Source organism: Acinonyx jubatus, chromosome D4 (genome assembly GCF_027475565.1).
Source record: "Acinonyx jubatus isolate Ajub_Pintada_27869175 chromosome D4, VMU_Ajub_asm_v1.0, whole genome shotgun sequence".
NCBI lineage: Eukaryota > Metazoa > Chordata > Mammalia > Carnivora > Felidae > Acinonyx > Acinonyx jubatus.
The window spans coordinates 50,658,060-50,684,173 of NC_069391.1; the positions used below are offsets into that span (position 1 = coordinate 50,658,060).

The 26,114-nt window shown below is 38.6% G+C and overlaps 1 protein-coding gene across 8 annotated transcripts in view; it reads right to left on the reverse strand.

The window, feature by feature from the left end:
* The window catches only part of ADAMTSL1 (ADAMTS like 1), an 872,819-nt gene that overhangs the window by 624,471 nt on the left and 222,234 nt on the right, over window positions 1-26,114 (reverse strand). For all 8 annotated transcript variants that reach the window (XM_053205052.1, XM_053205051.1, XM_053205050.1 and 5 more), the window contains exon 2: window positions 4,689-4,808. In XM_053205052.1, coding sequence (XP_053061027.1) covers window positions 4,689-4,808 — 120 coding nt within the window. The remainder of the gene's footprint in view (window positions 1-4,688; window positions 4,809-26,114) is intronic.

The following is a 26,114-nucleotide window of genomic DNA, read 5'->3' on the forward strand; positions in this document are numbered from 1 at the left end:
TGGCCTTCTCCAAGCTTCCTCTGTCCTGACAGAAATGTAGAAATGATGTAGAGTACTGGTTTCAAATATCAAAAAATAATCAGAAAATGTGAAGTTATATAAAATATTCATATACTGAACTTAAAGTAATTTTTTTCAACAGTTCATGACTGGTAGAGTCAGAATGCATTAGATAAGTCTTGCAAACACAGGCAAGTAAAATATTTAAAACCCTCAAAGGGCGACATATATATAATTTGTAGGGTGTTCTGATTTTTTCTTGGTGACATCATATTATATAACATGAACTAGCAAATGTACTAGAAACCAAATCTACTCTTTCTGTCCCAGTATATTTTCCCAAGGGATCGCCAATTCAAGTTATACCTATAACTGTGCCATAAAAATTACACATTGAATTGAAATGGACTTCCATTATTTACTTATTTATTTAAAAATTTTTTTAAGTTTATTTATTTTGAGAAACAGAGAGAGTGGAAGAGAGGCAGAGAGAAAGGGAGAGAGAAAATCCCAGGCAGGCTCTGTGCTGTCAGCACAGAACCCAATGCAGGGCTCGAATGCACAAACCGTGAGATCATGACCTGAGCTGAAACCAAGAGTCGGACGATTAACCAACCGAGCCACCCAGGCGCCCTGGACTTCTACTTTTTAAACACCTGGCTCCTTCAATATGACTGCACATTTCTTCTTTATATAAAATCAGTTAAGAAAAAAATACGCTGGTCCCTCATCAATAAGGCTTTGGGAAGTCGCATGCCACTTTGAGCGTGTACATTTGCCATTAAATGTTAATTCCTTCTACTTTTTATTCCACAAACACTTAGGGGGAACAAACAGATCCAACTATTTGTTCTGGGAAAAGGCAATTCTGTCCAGGGTGTGCGGAATAGGTTCAGGTGGGAAGATGCTAGTGAGAGGTCAACAAAGGGGGTCATTGCTCACGTTCAGTAACTTAAATGCTTTTGACACATGGCTACCTCCTTGTGCTTAGGTCCACTAAATACTCTAAAATAGTAGCCAGTTGAGAAGTACAATTAAGCAAATTAAGTTATTATCTTCAGATGTTAGCAGTTAAATTCCAGTGTTTCCTTTCCCTTGGCAGGTTGGGGAGGAGGGTGGTGAACACCTTGAGAACATATGGAAACAGTTATATTCCATTTTACGTAAGTGTTTATGTGTTGGTTGAACTCATTTTTCAGTTCATAGAAATAATACTTGTCCCTACCAGCTCCCCTGCCTAAACTGAGTAAGAAAAAATAATTTACTCTAAAGCAGAACCGTTTTTAATCAACTGCATTTTTTGTTTCAGTTAAGTTTTGGAGAATTACCGACTTGACCTTAAAAACAAACTCCCTTTTCACACACAATTATTAAAAATAGGCCTTTTTGAGCATCCCTTCCTGAAAGCTCACCTCTATTTCACTAGTCACTAAAGGAACATTCTACCCTCAATTTAAATAACATAATAAATTATTATTAAATAATTATTCAAATTACTTTCATTTAGGTACAAGATGGCTTAAATAACTGCTTTGTGAACCACAAAGCTGCAGGCAAATGAGGTTTGCCCTAAATTACATACTGAAGAAAATCCCATTTTGTACTGAATTTCATGTTAATTGTTATCCGAATTTTGTATCCAGCTCACAAAGACAACATGATCTATCCCTCCACTCTTCCAATAATGAATAACAGCCTTTGACAAACATCCTATTTCTGCAAACAATGCAAATCACATACATGCAGAGTTTCAGACAATGATTAGAAGTTTAGTCGCCTGCTGTGGATTCTAGACAAATGGCTCCCTTAGACTGCTTTTCAAAATGTGGAGAGTGGAATTAGCCCTTGGAGAGAAAGTTAATTAGAAAGTTTTTCTAATTCAATGTAAAAGTCAATCTGTGCCAAGAGACCCTAGTTGAGGAAGTGTCACTTTAAGGTCAAAAATGACCAAAATAAACTTTTGAGTGAAAGAGATCCACAAATAAGTCAAGTCAGGCTGCTCTGGTTTTCAAAAATTATTTGAAAGGATAAAGAAAGGTCATGAGAGAAGAAAAATGAAAGACCTAAAATGAGGATAGCAATTATTTTAAACAAAAGTGTGACAGGGTGTTTCCTACACTGAATGCCACTTCTGTCCAAGATGTTATACGTATTGGGGATAAATTTGTTACTTCCACAACTATAAATTTCCAGTAGGCAAACCCCGTATTCACATTCTTTGTTACAAACATATACAGTGACTTGAAAGGACATCATGAAGATAATCCCAAATGTTCTTTCATCACCTCATTAAAAACTGAAGTTATTCATACTATTTTAACAAGAACACTTTGCATTTAGAAGGATTTTCACATATATAAGGCCCTTTTCAGGAGTAGCCTGTGATGGAATTCTCACCATGTTTTCAATTAAAAAAAAAAAAGCTAAGAATAGAATAGTCATAGTGGGTTTTTTCCATCAACACTTGCCACAACTGAGCACTTATCATATGCAAGTGCAGGGGTGGGTGCTAAGGAGGTGAGAGTCAACATGGATCCCCATCTCAAGGAGTAGAGCTGCTAATCCGGTAGGGGCAGTGAAATATGATCATGGATGTCCCTGGGCTATTAAGGAGAACTTACTTGTAAGCAGACTGTAAGCAGATAGAATTGGACAAACAGATTATGACTCAACCATTTTTCCTCTTACCCGTTTGCCTTTGTGAAGTGGTTTTGCAACCTATACCAGGAAGTTTTCTCCTTGATGATTCCCCCATCCTGTTGCAGAGTTTCCCCACGATGTAGCAGAAACTCATATATACCTGGCCACAAAGGGAATTTCACTGTTCTGGCTATTGATACAAGTAACTACTCCTGTTTGAACTCTTCCCCTTAGACAAACTGAGACTGTGGTGATTGATCTTTCAATGCCTATCTAGAAAATAAAGTTATACTTGCAAAGTTTTATATCCTATGGGCCAAGCAAAGTTCTCAGATAGAGAGACATACCTTCCAAAGAAATTGTTAGAATTACATAAATTTATTAGGAGACTGGATTAGCTTGTGGTATTCAGGAAGCTTTGATCTTTTCTCTTCCCTGCCATTTTCTTATACAACCCCAGTTCTGACTATTTGTGCTGGTAGGTAATTCCTCTTTCAGGTTAAATGCTACCGCCCACTCAATTACTTATGACCTCAGTGAGTTTGAGAAAATTCTGCAGCATGAACAGTTTTCATTATGATGTAAATCAATGTAATACTATGTAATAATAATGTTCATGACACCCTTCAATGCTTGCCAAGTGACCAAAATTGTTTTTAGTGGCACCGCTATGACAATTCCATTATGTTCATAACTAGTTCATATTATTCAATTTCCTTTATGGTATAAATTATGTAATAATTAGACTTGCTTATGAGGTTTGCATATGGTATCCACGGAGCAGTACTTAACAGGACTTTTCATAAACCAAATCTGAAGTGAGCTAACACAGTTCAGATTTTGCATAACACCAAATGGGACAAAGTTAAAATATAATGACAAGATAATGTTCTCAGAAAGAAGTAATAAAACTTAGGTGGCAATGTGTGTGTACCATAGTAGATAACACACACAAAAAGCCTTGAGCAAACAATAAAAGTTTAATAGGCAGGCTCTGCATTTTCTGAGTTTACTGAGAAATACATATATATATGAACCACATGAAAATTATAGTTCCTTTGGGAAGCTTTCCCACTGTTCTTGTCCATGTTGGGGCATGGAAAGGGCTTTGAAAAGAATATGAATGTCTGTCACAGAGAAGATGGAAATGACAGAAACAGTAAGAGCTGACCATGAGTGGCTACTGAGAGAGCAGATTTACTCAGTATCTAGAAGTTTGTGAGATTAATGTGCCCAAAACACCCTCCGGAGAGAGGCTATAAGGGGGCAGGACACAAGAGGTAGAAATAAAGCCACTTGTGTGTTTGCTTTGGACATGACCTAAAGTCATTATTTTCTGAGTGGAGAAGAAATCTCTAATTCCAGTGTGGTCCCTTTCGAGCACAAGGTCATCACAATGAAGAGCCACATTTGAAACTTTCCGAAGTTATCCATCCAATTCTCACAATAAAGCACAGAATACAAATTATGACTTGATTTGCAAGTAGAGTGGACCCTGAATCTTGACATCAACAGTCAACTGTACTACTTGTTTTCATCTCAGAGTTCACTTTGGAGACTTTCATTTTTTTTTTTTTTTCCAAAACCACCACCAGAGAAACAAACTTTCATAAAATAAATATGACTAACACTTTGAAGTAAAAATATCCACAAAGAAACCAGTATGGGAAGATGGTGGAATTTCCACTGACTCATAAAACAATTTACATATAAATCTCCTTTTTTTCTTCACTCATTTAAATGATTATCATTTCATATTCAGACTCGCTGGCAAAACATCAGTTATTTTAATGTGAATCCTCCACACATTGCCCCAAACAAACTTTAATGCTCAAGTAAAATGTTTGAGGCTTGCCAGACCCAGGAGAAGGTAGAATGTTGCCCCATACAGTCTGTCCACTGAGCTATTGCTTTGCTTCCCTCTGGTCACGGATATGAGAAAATACCATCCAGACCTCTTCGGATTTGCTAAAACCAACCACCACCACAAGTCAAAATTAGCGACGGAACTACAATGTTTCTAAGAATAAATAAAAGAGACACTATACCGGGTCTTCAGTTTTGTGACTATTCAAGAGGTCAGACAGGAAATCTTCATGAAGGCTCTCTCTTCGAATTAGCGTAAATTCCCTCAGGAAAACAGCTCCTTGGCTTTGGTCTCCCCATACCTAGGGAGATAAGATAGCAAATTCAGCCTTCAGACAAAGCCTGGAGGGAGGGGAACATTGAAGAATTAATGTCTCTGAGTTGAGGAAACTTCTTGGATTCATTTCAAGTCTGATTAGAGCAATCAAAAACAATGCACGCAAATGCATATTAATGTGAGAGCCGCTAGAATATTCTGGCATGTGACTCCTTGGATAGATGCCAGGAAAGTCCACTGCTAAGTTGGCACCTCTTAATTGACTGGTGTGCAATGTCAAAATTCAGTGATTGTAAGTTATCTTTCAGGCCAGATCAAGTGTGGTCAGGTGCCTAGATGTATTCTATAGGGCTATCTATATTTATGTGCTGTACAGGTGTCTTGGACCCGCACGGATCTATGCCATGGATCTGAGCATCTAGGTGAATCTTGATGACCTGTTACATATCTACCAGATAAGGAGAAGCTGGCCTGGGCACAAAACTGAGTTTCCAAGTTATTCAAATGATTTAGAAACAGATGCTCTTCAGCTACTCTGGAGGGAAGTATTGGAGAGCTTTTATCTAGAGCTTATCACATACCAGGTTCTTTACACATGTTATCTTGCACCAGCCCCAGGAGGTGACTGTTATTAGCCACACTTTACAAATTAGGAACTGGAGGCAAAAGGGTTTCAGGAATTTGTCAAGTGTAAGTGTTGAAATGAGGACTCAAATACAGGTCTGACTCTAAAACCCCTTTCTTATCATTATCACATTGTGCTACTGAGCTACTCAAACCTCCTTTGGTGAAGGACAAATAGTTGAGTAACTCCTATAAATCCTAGGAACAATTAATTCACCCAGGCTTCCCAATACCTCTCTGAACCTCAGTTTACTCAATGTAAAATAGGAATGATATCAGCATTTTTGAATTGCTGAGAAGACAGGAAAGAATACATGTAATGTACTTAGTACAGTGATTTACATATAGTAATCATTCAACATTATTATTATCAAAAGCACATTCTGCTCAAGGAACTTAATGCAAGCTTTTAACTTACATGAATTTCTTTGACGATATTTATAATATCTGTAATGGATATTATAAATGGGTATGGTATTATCTTCATATTATCTTCATATTAGTTTAACTTTTATATCTGTAATGTATATTATAAATAGGTACTATATTATATTCATAATAGTTTAACTTTTCAATGTTTATATCTTTTAAATTTTATACCTTTTTATGGTATTGGTAACATCATTAAGAATATGAGGCTGTTCTTCACTTTTTGCAGATGACATGATATTATACATGGAAAATCCGATAGACTCCACCAAAAGTCTGCTAAAACTGATACATGAATTCAGCAAAGTTGCAGGATACAAAATCAATGTACAGAAATCAGTTGCATTCTTATACACTAATAATGAAGCAACAGAAAGACAAATAAAGAAACTGATCCCATTCACAATTGCACCAAGAAGTATAAAATACCTAGGGATATATCTAACCAAAGATGCAAAACATCTGTATGCTGAAAACTATAGAAAGCTTATGAAGGAAATTGAAGAAGATATAAAGAAATGGAAAAACATTCCGTGCTCATGGATTGGAAGAATGAATATTGTCAAAATGTCAATATTACCCAAAGCTATCTACACATTCAATGCAATCCCAATCAAAACTGCACCAGCATTCTTCTCGAAACTAGAACAAGTATTCCTAAAATTCATATGGAACCACAAAAGGCCCTGAATAGCCAAAGTAATTTTGAAGAAGAAGACCAAAGCAGGAGGCATCACAATCCCAGACTTTAGCCTCTACTACGAAGCTGTCATCATCAAGACAGCATGGTATTGGCACAAAAACAGACACATAGACCAATGGAATAGAATAGAAACCCCAGAACTAGACCCACAAACGTATGGCCAACTCATCTTTGACAAAGCAGGAAAGAACATCCAGTGGAAAAAAGACAGTCTCTTTAACAAATGGTGCTGGGAGAACTGGACAGAAACATGCAGAAGGTTGAAACTAGACCACTTTCTCACACCATTCACAAAAATAAACTCAAAATGGATAAAGGACCTGAATGTGAGACAGGAAACCATCAAAACCCTACAGGAGAAAGCAGGAAAAGACCTCTGTGACCTCAGCCGTAGCAATTTCTTACTTGACACATCCCCAAAGGCAAGGGAATTAAAACCAAAAATGAACTACTGGGATCTTATGAAGATAAAAAGCTTCTGCACTGCAAAGGAAACAACCAACAAAACTAAAAGGCAACCAATGGAATGGGAAAAGATATTTGCAAATGACATATCGGACAAAGGGCTAGTATACAAAATCTATAAAGAGCTCACCAAACTCCACACCCAAAAAACAAATAACCCAGTGAAGAAATGGGCAGAAAACATGAATAGCACTTCTCTAAAGAAGACATCCGGATGGCCAACAGGCACATGAAAAGATGCTCAACATCGCTCCTCATCAGGGAAATACAAATCAAAACCACACTCAGATACCACCTCACGCCGGTCAGAGTGGCCAAAATGAACAAATCAGGAGACTATAGATGCTGGAGAGGATGTGGAGAAACGGGAACCCTCTTGCACTGTTGGTGGGAATGCAAACTGGTGCAGCCACTCTGGAAAACAGTGTGGAGGTTCCTCAAAACATTAAAAATAGACCTACCCTACGACCCAGCAATAGCACTGCTAGGAATTTACCCAAGGGATACAGGAGTACTGATGCATAGGGGCACTTGTACCCCAATGTTTATAGCAGCATTCTCAACAATAGCCAAATTATGGAAAGAGCCTAAATGTCCATCAACTGATGAATGGATAAAGAAATTGCGGTTTATATACACAATGGAGTACTACGTGGCAATGAGAAAGAATGAAATCTGGCCCTTTGTAGCAACATGGATGGAACTGAAGAGTGTGATGCTAAGTGAAATAAGCCATACAGAGAAACACCGATACCATATGGTTTCACTCTTATGTGGATCCTGAGACACTTAACAGAAACCCATGGGGGAGGGGAAGGAAAAAAAAAAAAACAAAATAAGAGGTTAGAGTGGGAGAGAGCCAAAGCATAAGAGACTCTTAAAAACTGAGAACAAACTGAGGGTTGATGGGGGGTGGGGGGGGGGGACGGTGGTTGACGGGTATTGAGGAAGGCACCTTTTGGGATGAGCACTGGGTGTTGTATGGAAACCAATTTGACAATAAATTTCATATATTGAAAAAAAAAATAAAAAAATAAAAATAAAATACGAACACCAAAAAAAACACCCAGAATATGAGGCTGTTCATCATGTTGATTTATGCCTTCTTGAAATGTCTGTAGTAATTCATAATAAATTAAAATAATTTTAATCCTTAAGCCCTTTGGAAAGGAATATAACTTTCTGTAACTTTTTTTAAATTTTTTTTAACGTTTATTTATTTTTGAGACAGAGAGAGACAGAGCATGAGTGGGGGAGGGTCAGAGAGAGGGAGACACAGAATCTGAAACAGGCTCCAGGCTCTGAGCTGTCAGCACAGAGCCCGACGCGGGGCTCGAACTCACGGACCGCGAGATCATGACCTGAGCCGAAGTCGGCTGCTTAACCGACTGAGCCACCCAGGCACCCCATCTATAATTTATATTTAAATGACCTCTGTTATACAGCATAGTTGGTATCATTGGGGTAGACAGAATCTTGGGCCCTTGACACCCTAGTATCATATCTAAGAATATATTGCTTAACGTGGCAAAAGAGCTTTGCAGCTGTAATTAAGCTTACTTACTAGTTGACTTCAAAATAGGGTTAGTAGCCTGGATTATCCAAGTGGACCCAATAAAATCACAGAATGCCTTAAAAACAGAACTTTGTCTGGGCTGAGGGCAGGAGAGAAAGTCAAAAAAATTCAAAGCGTGACAAGGACCTAACCTGTCATTTTGGCTTGAAGATCAAGGGGGGCACATGGGAAGCATGAGAAGAAAATATGTTCTGCCAACAATGGAGAGCTTGGAAAAGGCCCTTTGCCCTAAAGAAGAGCTACGTCTTTGGCCAATACTTTGATTTTAGCCCAGTGAGACTCTGAATGAAGAATCCAGCCATGCCTTGCCAAACTTCTGACCTACAGAAATCATGAGATAGTACTTATGTATGGTTTTCAGCCATTAAATTTGTGGTAATTTGTTATGGCAGCAACAGAAAATTGATATAATCATCAAGAGGCAGGGCCAGTGAGGGGTTATCTTGTTTCATTGTTTTACTAGTGTTTCCTACACTGTTTCATAAGAATCAACCAGTACTAATGAAGCAGAGCTAGAATTGCAGACTAATTCTTGGAAACGTTTCCTTCTGGTTAACCTAACTTATTCCTGTTACATTTAAAATTAAATTTCTCATTTATTTTCTCATCAGGGGCAATCATTCCTTGAGTCTTTAGTTACATACACTTCAAAACCTGTCTTGACCCTGTAACTTCCCTGATCAGAAGCTTTCAGGGATTCTCTACTTCCTGTTGGGTGCATTGCAAATTCATGGGCTCAGTGCTCAGGGCCACGCACAGTTGTTTAAGTTCTAGATAAATAAAAGTCTCATTTGTGCAAACTCTTCTCAAAAAGGTCAGAATGAAAATTATTTTATTTCATTTTACTTTATTTTCTTTTTGTCCTTTTTCTTAAGTAGGCTTATATGCCAGGCACACAGGCCCATGTGGGGCTTGAACTCATGACCCTGAGATCAAGACCTGAGCTGAAAACCAGAGTGAGGTGCTTGACCACCTGTGCCACTCAGGCACCCCTAAAACCTGAATTTAAAGTAACCTAGAATTGATGTGTTTTAATGCTACTTTTTGCAAGAGGACTAATGTATGTTGATCATTACTAAAGTTAACATTTCATTAATCATTTCTCCAACAATCCGAGGCCATTTTGAATTCTAACTCCATGATTCAAAATGGTGGCCATCTTAAGTCATGTAATGCTATTGTTTTTAAAAGCTAAAATCTGAAGAGACTAATAAACTTATGGGCATTTGCTTTGGGAGAACTTTTGTGCCTGTAAAAACAAAACAAAATAAACAAAACAAACAAAAAACCAGGTTTCTTTTGTTACACTGATTAAAGAAATAGACAAAATGACTCAAATGTCTGCCAAAAGAGAAAGTGAGGTGTCACATAGAAAGACTGAATACTCAATGCCACAAAAAGGAAGGATAATCAGCAAACACTTTGTCCGTTTGATTTATACTTTAACTTTCAGTCATAGCTGTGTATTTGTTTTAGAAAGCATTCTGCTTGTTCGTATTTCCTAAGAACACTGACATTTTATAAGACTCACAATTCTTACCAAAATGTTCAACTTCCCAAATACTTTTATGTGATAACAAGGCAGCAGGTCTTAATTAAACTAAAATTCAATTTAATATTGAGAATAGATAAAAACATACAAGTTTGATGGATTAAGTTAGTTTTGAATATCTGTATCTACAAACCATGGATAGTAATTATTATATTCTGTATGTTTTAGAAATACTATTTTAATGGAGGAGATACATAAATACATAAAGATACATAAATATGTAAATCTTATACCTCTATTTCAATCTGATTTTTTAAATTATTCTTTAAATCCAAAGTAGTATTTTACCCATTTGTTTTGTCATATGTACACATAGGTACACACATTTATGTGTGTCATATGTACACGCAATTACTCAAGTGCTGTCAAGTGCCAGGAGCTTTACTATAGGGCATATTTCTTCCTTTCAGGGCACTATCCTAACAAGTACTTGGCTCTGACAGAGTCTCCTAGATGCTCACCAAAAGCTACAACTTTTCATTATCATTGGTACACCTAGAGCACATTTCCTAGCCTCCTTTGCAGTTAAGGTGGCTGAGTTTTAGCTGGTAGAAGTGAGGGGTGATACACCAGGCCTGCTCATAAAAATCTCCCACATTCCTTCCTCCATGCTCTGTTGCTCTCGGGTCCGTTTTGCATGGAGACAGCCTCGAGGAAATCGTAAGTCAATTGGTTTTTGTTTGTTTGTTTAAAGTTTATTTTGAGAAAGAGAGAGCACCAGTGCCTGCAAGCATGTCCAAGTGGGGGAGGGGCAGAGAAAGAGAAGGAGAGATAGAGAATCCCAAGCAGGCTCTATGCTATCAGCATGGAGCCTGACATGGGGCTAGATCCCATGAACTGCAAGATCATGACCTGAACAGAAACCGAGAGTCTGACACTTCACCGACTGAGACATTCAGGTGCTCCTAAAGTCAATTATTAAAGGTGTCAGGGGTTCTATTAGCCTGGCTCCCTGAATGACTGCATGCAGGAAGGCCATCCCATGACCTGTTTGCTTATCTAACATGGTAACCTGATCAAGAAGTGACAGTCTACCGTGTTGGAACCACTGCCCATGTTAGACGTTATTTGTTACTATGGCTTACCTGCTCTAATTAATACAATGAAAAATTCTAGGTAAGCACAGGATGCTAGGAGAATACAGAGCAAGGGTGATTACCTCTCTGAAGAAGGATTATGAAAGAGTTTAAAGTGATGTTGAAGGAAGAGTGGGGATTTACTAGCTGGACAAGGGGAATGGGAGTGGGTAAACGAGGATTCTTGTTTTAGGAAGAACAGCCTGGGGTTGAGAACAAGGCTTGAGATGCCTTGTTCTGTTTGGTGTGTTTTAAGTGATTTAGCATGGCAAGAGTGCATAGGGACGTGAGAGCAAGGGATGAGAAGAGAATATGTATCATGCACAGAGGCCAGATTATGCATCATGCTCACTGAAAGACTGAAGCAGCCAGTCTTGCTTGGACTTAATAGTTTAGAAGTGCATCCTGGTGGCTCTGAGGAGGTAAGACTGGAGATGAGGTGACCAGTGTCAGATCATTGCAATCACCCTGATGAGAACTCATGAAGACCTGAGGGGCTGGTAGGAAAGTAAAGGACCAGAAGATTTGGTGGCCAGCTGAATGCAACTGATAAGTCTTAGGTTATATCTATATTTTCTGCCTGGGTTTGAGCAGAAGAACAGAGTGGTTAGCAGCACTTTCAACAAACAGGAAGTACAGTGGGACAAGCAATTATGTGAGTTAGATGCAGAGTTTGGTTCCAGAGAAGTGGAGTCCGAGGTGCCTCGGACAAAGAAAGCTGAGCTCTGTGCAGTAGAAAGAGACCGGCCTGGAGATGATATGTAAGTGGTAGCATCCTATGGGGAGTGGATGATACTTAGCATGAATGAGCTTGCCAAGGGACAGTTTGGAGAATGAGAAGATATGTGGGCTGAGATAAGAACCCCTTGACATGGATCTATCTTTAATGGCTTATGTATGCCAACAGAAAATATTAACAAGGACAATCCAAGCATACTCATTTTCATCATTGTTAGGCATTCTTTTATTGGTTCCCCATGCAAATATATTTATGACAACATTATATTCAACTTATTATAATTTTTTCCCAAGAACAGCCTATGGCTTTTTGAGCTATCAATTCCCAGCCCCTGAATTCAACTAAATATTGACTGTGACTTGAAAACTTCTGGGGTAACTCACATTTTAAAAATTTTATTTCTCCTGGTTAAACCAGGTTCCCTGATTTGGGGTTTGGAAAATATGGTTACTTTACACCCGATATGTCAAAAATCCCCTAGCAGTCATATAAACTACATTTATAATATGTAGTTAGCATATTATAAAAAAAATGCACCAAAACTGGTACCCCATTATGTTTTAGATTCCGTGGTGTTAGTTTTGCAGATGAGAAAACATAAATGTGAGAAATGGAGGAATTTTACACATAGCCCATGGCTATGTTGGATTATGAACCAGAGACTGTAGCTCTAAAAAACTCAAGTCTCTGCTGTATTCAAACCTGGTTATTCACCTACAGGAATAGGGCAAGAAAGAAGCCATCATTATTGAGACATCTATCTATTTCTATAGGGTTTTTAGACTCCCCAGGACTGCTCCTCAGGAAGCACAAAACTGTCATGTGCTAGCATATGCACCCCGTGATGAAGATTGCTTCTCCAATTACAGTCTCATTTCCTGCTTCAAACATTGACTCCTCTTTCTGACTGTTGGCACACCAGAGTACTCCATAGAGAACCCAGGAATGTAGAAATACCATCTCCCAGAATAGAATCTCATTAGATCCAGGAAGGCATGGAAGCAATTTATTGTTGTGGTATATGTTCTCTCTAATGGGGCTGAGCGATCAAACATACAGAGATTTTAGAGAGGGACATAGGTAAATACAGGAAACAAGGAAGTCTTTCAAGTCACTCTATTCTCTAGCCCTTAGAGGGAAAAGAAGGGAAAGGTAGTTTAAAACTAAAAATCAAAGGCAGTGAATAATAACAAAAGGTTTTGCATTTGACTTTAAGATACAGTCAGAAACTCAAACCATGTCTACATATACTTTGTCTTGTACTTCACATTTGGTCCCATTATAACCAAGCAACAATCCTTCCCCTGCTTGACCTGACTCTCAGTGGCTCCAGAGAATACCGGTTAGTATTCTGACTCACAATTGTTGGCTCACATGATTGGTGAAATAAAAGGTAAGAATCCCCCTTCAGAATGTCCTACTCCTCACAAGTTTGCTCTATGGGTTGTGACTAGAATTTGGGGTGTTAAAACACGGAGAAACTGGTTCACATTTGGGAATCTCCACCATCATCAAGGAAGAGTCAAAATTTCTATACAAATTGCAATGCTGATGATAGAAGTGGATTCCGGCCAGAGCTTTGAAGCAGCTACAATGTTCTTACCATTCTTGGAAAGGCATCCATTTACTTCCTGGTTGGGAGAAAGGGATGTAGACATATCAGAAGTTTAAACATACACACCCTCAAATTATCAGTTTATTGTTGTTCTTTCTTCATTTAGTTTTTCTGTGAATACTGAAAGGTAGCCAAGTTTATGTCCCATGGGTAAGATTTAGGTTTCAATACTACTCACAAAGTATAGCACTGAAAACCACACTGTTAAACTTCTTTTCTACTGAAAGGATTTTATAACATCTATTTGTGCCCATATTTGGGCTCATAGTTAATTAAGAATTAAGATAGTGATGCTGTAAATTCTCATTAGATTAGAATAATCATCTAAATCACTTAGGCAACCAGCTACTGTGCTGAGTAGACACCTATATTTAAATGCCAATGGAGAGAGAGTGAAATGATTGATGCCAGGGTTATGAGTTCTTGGCACAAGGGGGACAGTTAAATGTTTATTAAATAAATAACTGGACAGAAAGTTTTCTTTGACCCCCCAAAAAATCTCTAGTTCCATTTCTGAGAATCCTTATCAAGTAATAGGAAGAAATAAGAATGTATATGGACTCAAAGAGACCAAAGGTAGCCCTGCTGCCCAACATCATTATAATCTGATCCTAAAAATCAGTGACTCAGAGACCAAGGGAAGGAAGAGAAAATCTGTTCCCAATATAATAGGATAAGTTACTTCTGGTTTGAAGGAAATCAAGACAAAGGATGACTATTCTATCACTAGCCCTTAAAATAATGATCTAAATCAAAAATGATAATAGTTGAAATAATAGTTGATAATAGTTGATAATAAATGAAATTTTGGGACTAAATACACTAAGAAGTGGAATCTAAATAAAAAGATATATAGATGTTTCCAACTTTATTAAAGGTTCTGACATTTGGTAACAAATTGTCTTTGCCTGACATTAGTAAATTCCCCTTTGCAATAAACAAGGGTCTCTGATTTGGGGAAGGAAATTAATCATTTGACAGCCTATTCCTGTTAGGACTATTCTAATGGACCCAAATGCAATGGAAAAAAAAAAAAAAAAAAAGAACATCCATCCTACTGTCAGTGGCTCCCTTTCCACTAATCCCTATAACCTCATCCCTGGTAGGAATATTCTAATATAGGAAGATGGGGAAATGAGTAAACAGTAATTCGAATGTAAAGAACAGAAAAAAATTATGGGCATATAATCTTACTAAAGAAATTTCATTATAATGCAGAAGGAGAAGTATTTCAGACATATGAGAATATGTATCAAAATAATAATATTTATGAATGTCTCCAAATTCATAGTCACCAATCAGAAGAGGCTCCGTCAGCTTATGCTGAGATCAGCAACTCTGTGTGCACACATTCACAGATTTGTGCACACATTCACAGGGAGTGGGGAGGCAGTGTCACTGAATAAAAACAGCTTTCTTGGTTGTAAGAGTCCATTTCGAAAACCATCTATTTACCTTTGAAAGTACTGTTGGTTGTTTGTTGGGGAGTGACTAAATGTCTTTAGACAGACTGTGATGTCAATATACCTATCCATACCTACTGCTATAGCATACCTGTCTGGGAAAATAAAGGTTCTTGGAGTGGCTTCAGGTGTCCCTAGCTAATGGCTTCCAACTATGTGAGCTGATTAGCAGTGTTATACTCCCTCAAGGAAAGGCTAAATATGATCCCCAAGAAGATCGGTGGGGGGAGTTAATAAAAACACTCTTATAACCATATTTGAGTCACTGACATTTATATACCTGGTGTTTGGAGCTTAAAAACATTGCAGTATTCTGTTTGTTCTTTTACCAACTTTAATTACCATTTCTAAAGATTGTAAAGATAATTGCTAAAAGGTTAAAGCAGAAAGAAGTGAGATGGAACATACGGGCCCAAAATGTTCAGCTGGGCCTCATAATTCTTGGTACAGATGTTCGTGCGTAGTTCAGGTTTGATTTAGAGTAACTGCTATAATATGGTTTGAGGCAAGGTGACCAGATGTAGCTGAATTTAAAGATCTGTCCCAGACTGTCAATGAAAAGAAACTCCATTACCCTAGGAAAATAACCTTTATGGTGTGGGGTAGAGGGGAGTAATGCTTAAAAAGACCTGTTTTATCTTTAAGGCAGATAGCCACCTTGACAAGACAAGGAGTCATTAAAACAATGACAACAACAACAAAAAAATAAAAATAGAAGATGAACAAAAACATGTAGAGAAATTTAACGTCACAGAACAATGTATTTAAAACAAAGTAGCACAAAGAATGCCATCAAAGTGTGTGCACTGTGTAGAATGTGCGCTTGATCTGCAGGGAAGCTGTGGCATTTCCATAATTGATTACAAACAAGTGCAGAAATGAAAGTTAATTCTAGAAAGAACTGGGGGGACCCTCTTCACTAGCCTCTTATCTTTTCAGATGAAGGGAAACATCGCCTTCTTAGATGATGGGTAAGAGAAAATATGTGGGTTTTGAGGCATAACTCTTGACATATAAAATATGGCAAAACAGTCAAATGACTCAAAGAAGGCAGCAACTTTTCCAAAATATGTAGAGAATTCTCTTTTTAATTTCCTCAAACATTTTAAGACACATTATACCCCATTCCTACCGAAAGGAGAGCAGAGTACAATTTCCAAAGTTGGGAGAGTTGGCTTGAGAAAGCTGCTAAGAGCTGTGATTCAGATCTACATTTAGACAATGAAAGAATATACAAAACAGAAAAAGAATTCCAATTCCCTGTGCTCTACTCCTAGGTAGAAGGGCACATTATTGTCACATCTTCTAGTGACAAGGAGAGACAGGTATGGTTTTCAAATTGCTTCTATGTGCATATGTCTTAAATCTTACATTTATTTTTTAAAATTTTTTAATGTTTATTTTTCAGAGAGAGAGAGAGAGAGAGAGCGCACGTGCACAAGTTGGGGAGGGGCACAGAATCTGAAGCAGGCTCCAGGCTCTGAGCTGTCAGCACAGAGCCTGACGTGGGGCCGGAACCCATGAACTTGGAGATCATGACCTGAGCCAAAGTGGGACACTTAACCAGTTGAGCCACCCAGGTGCCCCTACATCTTACGTTTAAAATGCAACAATCACTAGGGCTCCTAGGTGGCTCAGATGATTGAGTGTCCGATTCTTGATTTCAGCTCTGGTCATGATCCCGGGGTTGTGGGATCAAGCCCTGCATTGGACTCTGTGCTGAGTGTGGAGCCTGCTTAAGATTTTCTCCCTCTCTCCCTCTCTTTCCTTCTGCCCGTCTCCTCCACTCTAAAATAAATAAAATAAAATAAGATAAAATAAAATAAAATAAAATACTCATTAATGCCAAGAATTAAGGGAGTTGAGCAGTTGGAGGAGAATGTTAAGATGAAAAAAAAAAAAAAAAAACCACAGAAGATGGAAGAACTTAAGATGTCTACGTACCTACGCAGTTGTAGAAATCAAACTTTTTTTAGTTGTATGCTTGGCAATGTTTATGTACATCAACATTATTATCTAGGTTTTTCTAAAGTTGCTTAAGTAAAAGGAGTTGAATGTCATCGTATCTCTCATATTCTGAATCAAACTTAAGATTTATTAGGGCAGAAACTTCTTTCTTCACCCTTGCTTAGTTTACATTAACTCCTTTGGTGGCCATAAAGATGTGCCATTCAAATCTGCTACAGAGAGCTTAATTGACAGATGGCCCAAACATACTCTGAATCTACCTCCTTGTTGCCCATGGGCTGCTCCCAGCCCATAGCTGAGCTCAGCAGAGATACTAAAGCAGCTCTATTCCTGAGAGTCCTGACAAGTAACTTCTACTAGAGGACTTCCTACTGGCTGGCCAAACCTTTCTCAGCATTGCACTGTGCTCTGAGACTCTTCCTATCCAACCTTCCTTTTTTCTCTTTTTTTTCACTGGGGATAGCTGAGCTGTAGTCTCATGGCTCTTCTGGCCTCCTGTGCCTCCCTCATCTTTTTCCCCAATAAACCTCTTGCATTCCTAGTCTTGTCTTGGCACCTGTTTCTGGATTTCAACTAATACAGCTTTTCTTCTTCTGACCCAAGTGCTATTGGACCGGACCTAATGCTTCCAATTTACCATCCCTATCTACAGCAAAATGGCCACCCAGTTTCCATGATGCCAAAGAAATGTTGAGAACACTGTTAGGGTTTCTACTTTCTCTGCATTGAAGTCTCAGCGAATTCTCTACAGTGTCGGGAACAATGACTGGAACTAGTGGATGGGAGACAGGTCTGATTCTGCCTCCCTGATCTTCACCCACCTGGCTCCATGTTCTTTCGTATTCTAGCATGCCTCTTCATCCTACCACTAAACTGCAGTTAGTACATCCAATACTCACTGTATTCAGTTGGCTCAATAGCTTCAATTACACACAAAAGTGTCAAGGTGATAAGGTAAAGCATTTTGTGGGCAGATTAACTTTTATTACTTCATGAATTCTAGAAGTTTCTCCATCCCTGGTCAGAAGTCTTACCAACATGTACCAATATTTCAGAGAAAACAATAGGATGGTATGGACCCATGCAAATTTATTCCCACTTTAAAGACATCTTCAAAGCACAGTTCTATGGATAGTGCTCTTATAGTATCAGTAGTAGTATAACTCAGATACATGTGAGTTCACCACACCCACCCCACCCTACACACGCATACCCCATGGCCCAGTCTCTAAGAAACGGAAACACAAAAAAGTTGGTAGAACTGTGTATCAGTATTTAAATTGTAAGTGTAACTTAAAGAATTTCAAATATTTACTCAGGATCTCAAAAAAAAATGACCAAGAAATGGGGAGGTTTACACTTAAATGCATAGCAAGCGTTCTTTAAACGTCCACTCTTCCCTCCTCACCCTTATCTGTCATTCTCAATGTACTTCACACAGATGGCAGCTAGTTCTTCAAAACTCTTTTGTCTCTCAGCTCCCAAGTTATTTTGGAAATTCGGCCCATGTATTTCTTGGGTAAAGTGAAGTGGAATGCTAAATACATTTGTATATTATTAGTCTGTCATATATTAACAATAGTTTGTTCCTATTAAAGAAGCAGAATCTTTGGAAAGAAATGAAAGCACCTCATAGGCACATATGTGTATGTATTTATATATGAATGTGTATGTCTGTATGCACAGGGCATAAATTTCTATGTGACCCAAAAATGGAAGACCCAGGCCTGTCTGATAGATGATGGGTCTATTTGCATGAGGTATGGAGAAGCCTCTTGGAAGATAATTCTTTCCAGCTTGGTCTAGACCCAGAACGTTGGATATCAAGGAAAAAAAGAGCAATCCTACACCCAACATAGTGATTATTACTCGGATTTCACTCAGTGCAGAGAGCCTTTAAATAAAAAAAACAAACAGAAAAAAGAGGTGTTGCACTAAAAACCGAGCATGAAAGCTAACAGAGCATGGCAGCCTGCTTTCCCATTTCACGGGTGAAATATCGGGTCCCTCCAGACTTAGAGCATGAGGGGCATGGACGAGCAAGAGTGCCCAGCAAGTACGGGGATTATACCAGGGAGACAACAGCACCTGAGAGGGGACAAGGATAGCCAGGAGGAAAGGGGGGTTGTGTCAGGAAATGGATCAGGTATGACCACTGCAGGCAGTTACATGGTGCTTACACTCAGCTTCTCAGGCACAAAGGCCTTGACAGTGGATATCACCATAAAGGCTGGAATAAGAAAGGAAGAAAAGGATGGCCTCTTCCTGGTAGCAAATAGTACTTGTTCATGGGTACCACTCATGGAAGTAACCAAAAGGACAAGGGCTTGCAAGGATCTCAAAGGCCTATAGTGAAAGGTAGTGAAAAATTAAGTCATAGTTGTCATTTAAGCTAATGAAACTAAAGTGAATCCTTTATAAATCTTTGACTGCACTAGCCTTGGGTCCACCAATTAGATACTCCCCACCCCCCCATACACATCACCTTTCTCCTTGACCATGAAATTATCATTATATGTGCTGCCAAAGTGAGCAAATGACCACAAAATTATTAAAAATAATTTTTACAGCCAATTTTCATAATCCACGTTTGGGTTTATACTAAAAATCAATAGAAAGTCAGCATTCAAATACATTCTTTTTTTTTTCCTCTTCTATGAAAAATGAGCTTAGTGGAGCCAAGTTATGTTCAACTGGGTCTAGTTCTTGATGTTGGTGTCCATTTTTAATACTTCTCAAGTGACCACATGTAGTAACTATTTTCCAAAATGGCCCCAATGGAACCATACCTCCTGGAATTAATATACACGCTTAATGCCTCCGCCCCCATTCATCCCCACCCTCTGCACATAAACCAAATCTTGGTTGGCTCTGTGATTTGCTTTACCCAACAGAATAAAGTGGAAGTGGCGTCACAGCAGTTCGAGGCCTAAGCATTGAGGACTAGCAGCTTTTGCTTTTGTGTTTTGGGGAGTTCTGCGTCGCCAACTACGAAGTCCAGGCACCCGGCTAAAGAAGCTATGTGAAGTGACCCAATGGAGAGGTCGCACGGAACAGGAATAGTCCTAAGACTATGTGCAGAGACACGGATACTCCAGTGTTCTAGTTGAGCCCAGCCTTCTACTTGTCGTTGTGTCTGGATATGTGACGAAACTATCCTGGACATTCTAGTCCAATTAAGCTTCCAGATGAGGGCAAGCCCAACTGATGTCACATGGAATAGAGGAAGCATCCAATCAAGCCCCTTTAACCCACAAAATTGTGAGAGGTAATAACAACATATTTATTATTTTAAACCAATAAGTTTGGGGATAATTTATTACATAACAATAGGTAACTGAAATACTATAGTATTATAGGTTGAAGGGGCAAGGGAGACATTTATCTTCATGGCCCATGCTTGCTTTCAGAAGCACACAAAGGTGGGACGCAGTTTTCCTTCTAAATTATCTATATCTGTTGAAAACTGGAATTTTAAGACTGTTATAGGTATTGACCTACAGTTGACACTCTGGGAAAACATAGTTCTCTTTAAGTAGAGCCCTCTGACTTTGTGACCCATCCAATAATTTCAAGATTGCCTGCTGCTAGACATTTCTTGTATGCTGCATTAATTTTATGTTTAGGGTAGAAAACATCAAAGCCAGCTAATGATATTGCCATGTCATGGATGGTGGTGTTATTAACATTGTCTTCTTCAACATAAGTGGCTGTGGTTCCTTTAAATACTAGGTCCTTGGGAAAAGTTTCAGTGTCATATACTTCTAATCTCCTGTTCACTGTGTTATTCCACAGATAATTTTGATAACTATGAAATGACAAAAAAAAAAAAAAAAGATTGTTTCTTGACATAATGCCAAATGTAGGGTCTCTAGTCTTCACTTCCAATTTTGAAAGTCCCCAAGGCCACTGCCCTACCACATACCTTTTGGCAGGTAATTATTTGAGAGAATTATCTGAGTCTTAGTTCTTCATCCATTCTTCCCTGCATTTTACCAAGTGCATTTCTGCCTCAAAATGTCACCATGAGACTGTAAGCCCCAGGTATCAGAACCACTCTCTCTCTCTATGTTGAGTTCTATAAATATCTTAGTGGTAAATCAGTGAAGGCATTTTAGTTAACAGTTATTAATTTTAGAATTTTTAGAGCTAGAAAGAAGCTTAGAAATCATCCCTCTGGAGCCCAGAGAGAAGACGACTGACTTTCCCAAGAGCATATATTTAATGTGTCAAAGTCCAGACTACAACGTATATTTCCAGATGCCAGTCCCATGCCCTCTCCACCCCAGAGCTCCAGGGTCCCTCTCCCCTGTTTGGGCTGTCTCTGCAAACAGTTGGCAAGTGCGGATGTGGATGACATGGAATCAATGGACTGCAAGCTCCATGAATCAACAGTGAAATGTGGCTAATTGAAATGTGGGCTGCTGTTAAAAACACAGTGCAAGGAACAAAACATAAAATAACTTTCTTGTATTCTATGCTCAACTGACCATGAAAATGGGATACGGAGTTAATTTCTAGATGCCAAACTTTAAGGACAACTGACAAACCAACAATTTCTAAAGAAGAAAATACAATGGTGACTATCTGGAAAGCATATGATAATCAGTGGATTAAGGGCATTTTGCCTGGAAAAGGGAAGAAGGAAAAGATTTGAGAGCTGTCTTCAAATGCTTGAAGGCCACGTCAGAGAGAGAGAGGAAACTTTCTTGCCTCGGTTCTCCTCATTCCCTTCCTGTTCTTCATGCCCTTCCAACCCACTTGTGCCTTACATTTGGACTTCTGTTGTCACTGCTTTGCCCTCTCCAAGCTCACCAAGGCTGGTCTTTCATCCATTTTTCCATTTTAGAGATCATATGCTTTCTTGAAACACTCTCCCCCTTGGTTTGTATAAGAACTGGGAATGATCCTAACTCTTTGGCCATTTCTTTGGTTTCTAATTTGGTAGCTCCACCCATGAACCATTGGTGTTCTCCAGGCTCTGTCCATGAGCATCTTTTCTTCTTTTTTTCTTGCCCTAAAATTTTTATTAGTTCTCAGAATCAGCCATCTCTTCTGAACAAATGATTCTCAAACTCATAAACGGAACCTTGGCTCTTACTTGATCATGTCCTGCACTTCCTGCACCCACAATTTAAATTTTGCCATACCCTCCGCCTAGAATGGCCTCCTTCCATCTTCTCTTACTGAAATTGCCTCAATCCTTAAACCCCATACCCTCTAAGCACCCATAATTTCTCCTCCACTGAATCCACAGAAGTACTGCTCTTCTAGTTGAGACCCGGAGTCATGTGACCTGGATAGCATAGCTCACCTGTTCCCTGTTCTGTGATTTGGGTAAATTACCTAAACTGAGTCTTGGGTCCTTCATGTATAAATGGGGGAGAACTTGCCTTACAGAGTTGTTGTGATGGGCTAATATATGAAAAGTGATTTGTAAACCATAAAATGCTATATAAACAGAGTTTGGTAGTAACATTACTTCCAAGGAGGGTTTTTTTGTTTTTTGTTTTTTGTTTTTTTTTCCCCCCAACAGTATGAGCTAGCAGAGTATGTTCAGTCAAATAAATTAGTATTTCCATCTTGACTGACTCACTTGGCTGGAAAAATATGTGGACATTCCAATGTAAACAGGGTTGGGGAGGAGGTGTAGGAGACACATGTCATAATTTATTGAGATATGAGTCCTGGCACCTCATTTTTAAACAAAAAAGCACAACATATTATTATTTCGTTAATGGCATGTATTTTCATCTCTCTTGTGGTCATTTGGAAACTTCTCTTACCTCCCCTACTGGTCTATAAAGATATCAAAATCAGAGACCCTGACCTATTGATCATCCTGGAAGTCCAAGAATAATACCTTAAACTTAGTATGTGTACAATATTTGTTGAATGAAAATAAATTTGGCACATCTAGTTTAAGAGCAGTGGAATTCAGCCATAACTTACCCTGATAAAATAGTTTTCAAACAGTTAAAAATGGTGTCTTGAAATGAACTTAGCTAATTAGTAGGCAGTGAAGACTCCGGCACTATAAGCATTTGCACAGGACTTGAAGAAAGCATTTATATAGATTCTGAGAGTCTTTCTAACTCCGAATCTGTGGATTAATTAGCTAAAGTTACTATTTCCACTGTCATTCTCCACTACCTCTGTAATAGTAGACAAAAATAGATGTCCAGAAATTGGTGCCAACATTTATTTCCTTGACACCATAGCTATGGGATGGTCTTTTTGTTTGCTTGTTTGGGGTATCTTTGGAGCACTTTCTAGATCTTATTCTTAGGTATCTGAATAACGGCCTCTTTGATCATGCATTAGAATCACAAATGATAGATTATTTACACACACACTTGAATTTGCTTAGATAATGCAGAAACTACCAAAATGTATTTTCTAGACTCAAACAATCAAAGTTGAGTACTTTTAAATGCAGCCCCTTAATGGCCCTCACTCACCAATTGTATTCCCAGCTTTCCTCCTCATCCCCCCCTCCCCCAGGTCCCATTTCTGCTAGTGGCTTTCTCTCCAATGTGAATATCATTGTCTCCTATTTCACAGGAAAAAAGAAATTTGTCCCTTAAAAGTAAATATTCTAAAATGACTTCCTTCCCAAAATTACATGCCCCTGTCCCCATGCTTCCTATGATCTCACATATTAATAAGTCTTTTCTCTGGGCTAAGGCAAAAACCCTCTACCTGTACTCTGAATTCAATTCACTGATGTTCCTATAGTGATCTTGTTCCATTAATTATTATTCTTTCCTCCCCATCCACCTACATATTGTCATTATTTATCTCCATTTGACTCTTTTCTATATTTATTTCTTCATATTTAAAAGAAAGAAAGAAGAGGGAGAAAAAGGGGACAGAGAGAGAATATAACTTTTTGACTCTGTGTTTCTGTATCCAACATTTTTCCTTCCTCTCAGCCACTTTTCTAGAAATAAGTCTTGACTATATTCAATGGTACTGCAAGCTCAACCAGTAGGAACTATGAATTTTGATATCATCATCCAGCTAAAATTTCTCTGGCCAAGGTCATCAATGACTTTCTAGGTACCAAAGATAATAGGCACTTTCCAGTGTTCATCCTACATCTATTAACCATAACTTGGTTAGCTATTATCTTTTGCTTGAAATTGTCTTCTGCTTTCCTTTCCATGACGCCACTCCCTTCAAGTTCTCCTCAATCTCTTTCATGGTTTGATATTTATCTGCCCATCCCTTAAATGCTGGTGTTCTTTAGTGTTCCACCCTTATACAACTTGTGCCTACAAGTTATTTCCAGAAAAATTTTCCATGACCACGGATTTAGACAGCGTTGATAACAACTTACAAAAATATGTATCTCTAGCCCAAATTCCAGATATATGCACCCAATTACCTATTAAGCATACACACCAAATGTCCCACACGTACCTCCAAATGAATATGTCAATATTACATCGCATCCACACTTTCCAAAGTTGTTCCTCCTTCTGCAGACTTTGTCTATACTGACAGCACATCTTCCCATGCATCCCAAGCCAGAAATCTTTTTGTCAGCCTAGAAACTTCTATCCTCTCCCTACACAAAGAGATCATCACATTCTGGTACTGCTGTCTTCTGGATATCTTCCCTACTTGACTTTACATCTCCAGGTTTGGTCAGCCATCCCCTCGACTACCACAGCACTGGCCTTAGCAGCCTCCCTGGCTTTAATCTTACCCCTTCTTTAGTCCAACACCTGCATTGCTGCTGGAGTGAGCTTTCTTAAAAACAAAAAATTCCAATCATCTCCCCCTCTAGCATGATATGCTTCAACAATACTTTACATTTTTCGGGGAGTTCCTCATATTTTAATGTACATGACAGTCAACTGGAGGGTCTCATTATAATATAGATTCTGATTTAGGATGTCTGGGTTTGGGCCTGAGATTCTGTATTTCTAACACACTCCCTGATGATGCTGATTCTGTGGTCCAGCAACTACAATTTCAGTAGCAAGGGTCTACAGATTATAACCCAACTTCCTTCCCCCCAAACCTTTTATGGTGGTCCTCTACTTATCATTGCAGCCTGTCCTCCAACTCTTTCCTTTTTTTTAATTTTTTTTAATGTGTATTTATTTTTGAGAGAGAGACAGAGCATGAGCGGGGGAGGGGCAGAGAGAGAGGGAGACACAGAATCCGAAGCAGGCTCCACGTTCTGAGCTGTCAGCACAGAGCCGGACGCAGGGCTCCAACTCACAAACCATGAGATCAAGACCTGACGCTCAACCGACCGAGCCACCCAGGCGCCCCTCCAACCCTTTCCTTCTTTGCTCTTAATGCTCCAGCACCACTAAATGCCTTGTGGATGTTCAAACACATAGTGATCATCTGCTCCTCTATGCCTATACACTTTTAGTTGCACCTGCCTGGCATGCTCACCTACAGAAGTCTATTGGTGTACTCCTATTCAATTCAATTATATCTTGGCAATCCTGTCTCCCCACCAGACCATAAAACTCCTTGAGAGAAGAGTCTGGTTCATCTCCAAGGTCCTAACCTAGTAGAGGACCCTGGCCCAGAGGAGCTAGTCTCCAAAACTGGATGAACTGGTACTCAATCTATTTGTCTACAGCATAAGCTCCTTAAAAATTCTCATTGCTCCTTAAACACTTTCTAGTGGAGAGCATATTGGCTGATAACATAAAACAAAACTCCAACGAAATATGGATAATTTTTCCTTTTTGAGATTAAAACAAATATTAAATTTGGAGTATATGAGGAAAAATATATAATGTAAACACATATTACATATAGAGTTGGATCTTATATTTAATCAACTGGAATTTAGGCAAATTTATCACTAATAGAAATGTTTTCATGTTTTTCAAATTGCTTCACCAAACTCTTTCACTTAAATGTGTCCCCTGAGTACATTACTAAGTGTGCTAAATGTGTCACCAATCACAATTAGCTAATAATGAAGGATTAGCTAATGAGTCATTTGAAGGTCCTGTTTATTAATTTTTATAGCCTCAATGCTTGGAATCTAATCATCAACTGTTATCAATACCCTGAGAAAAGTGAAAAAATTAAGATATATATTTACTTATTAAAGGTAAGATTCCTTAAACTTTATAATTTT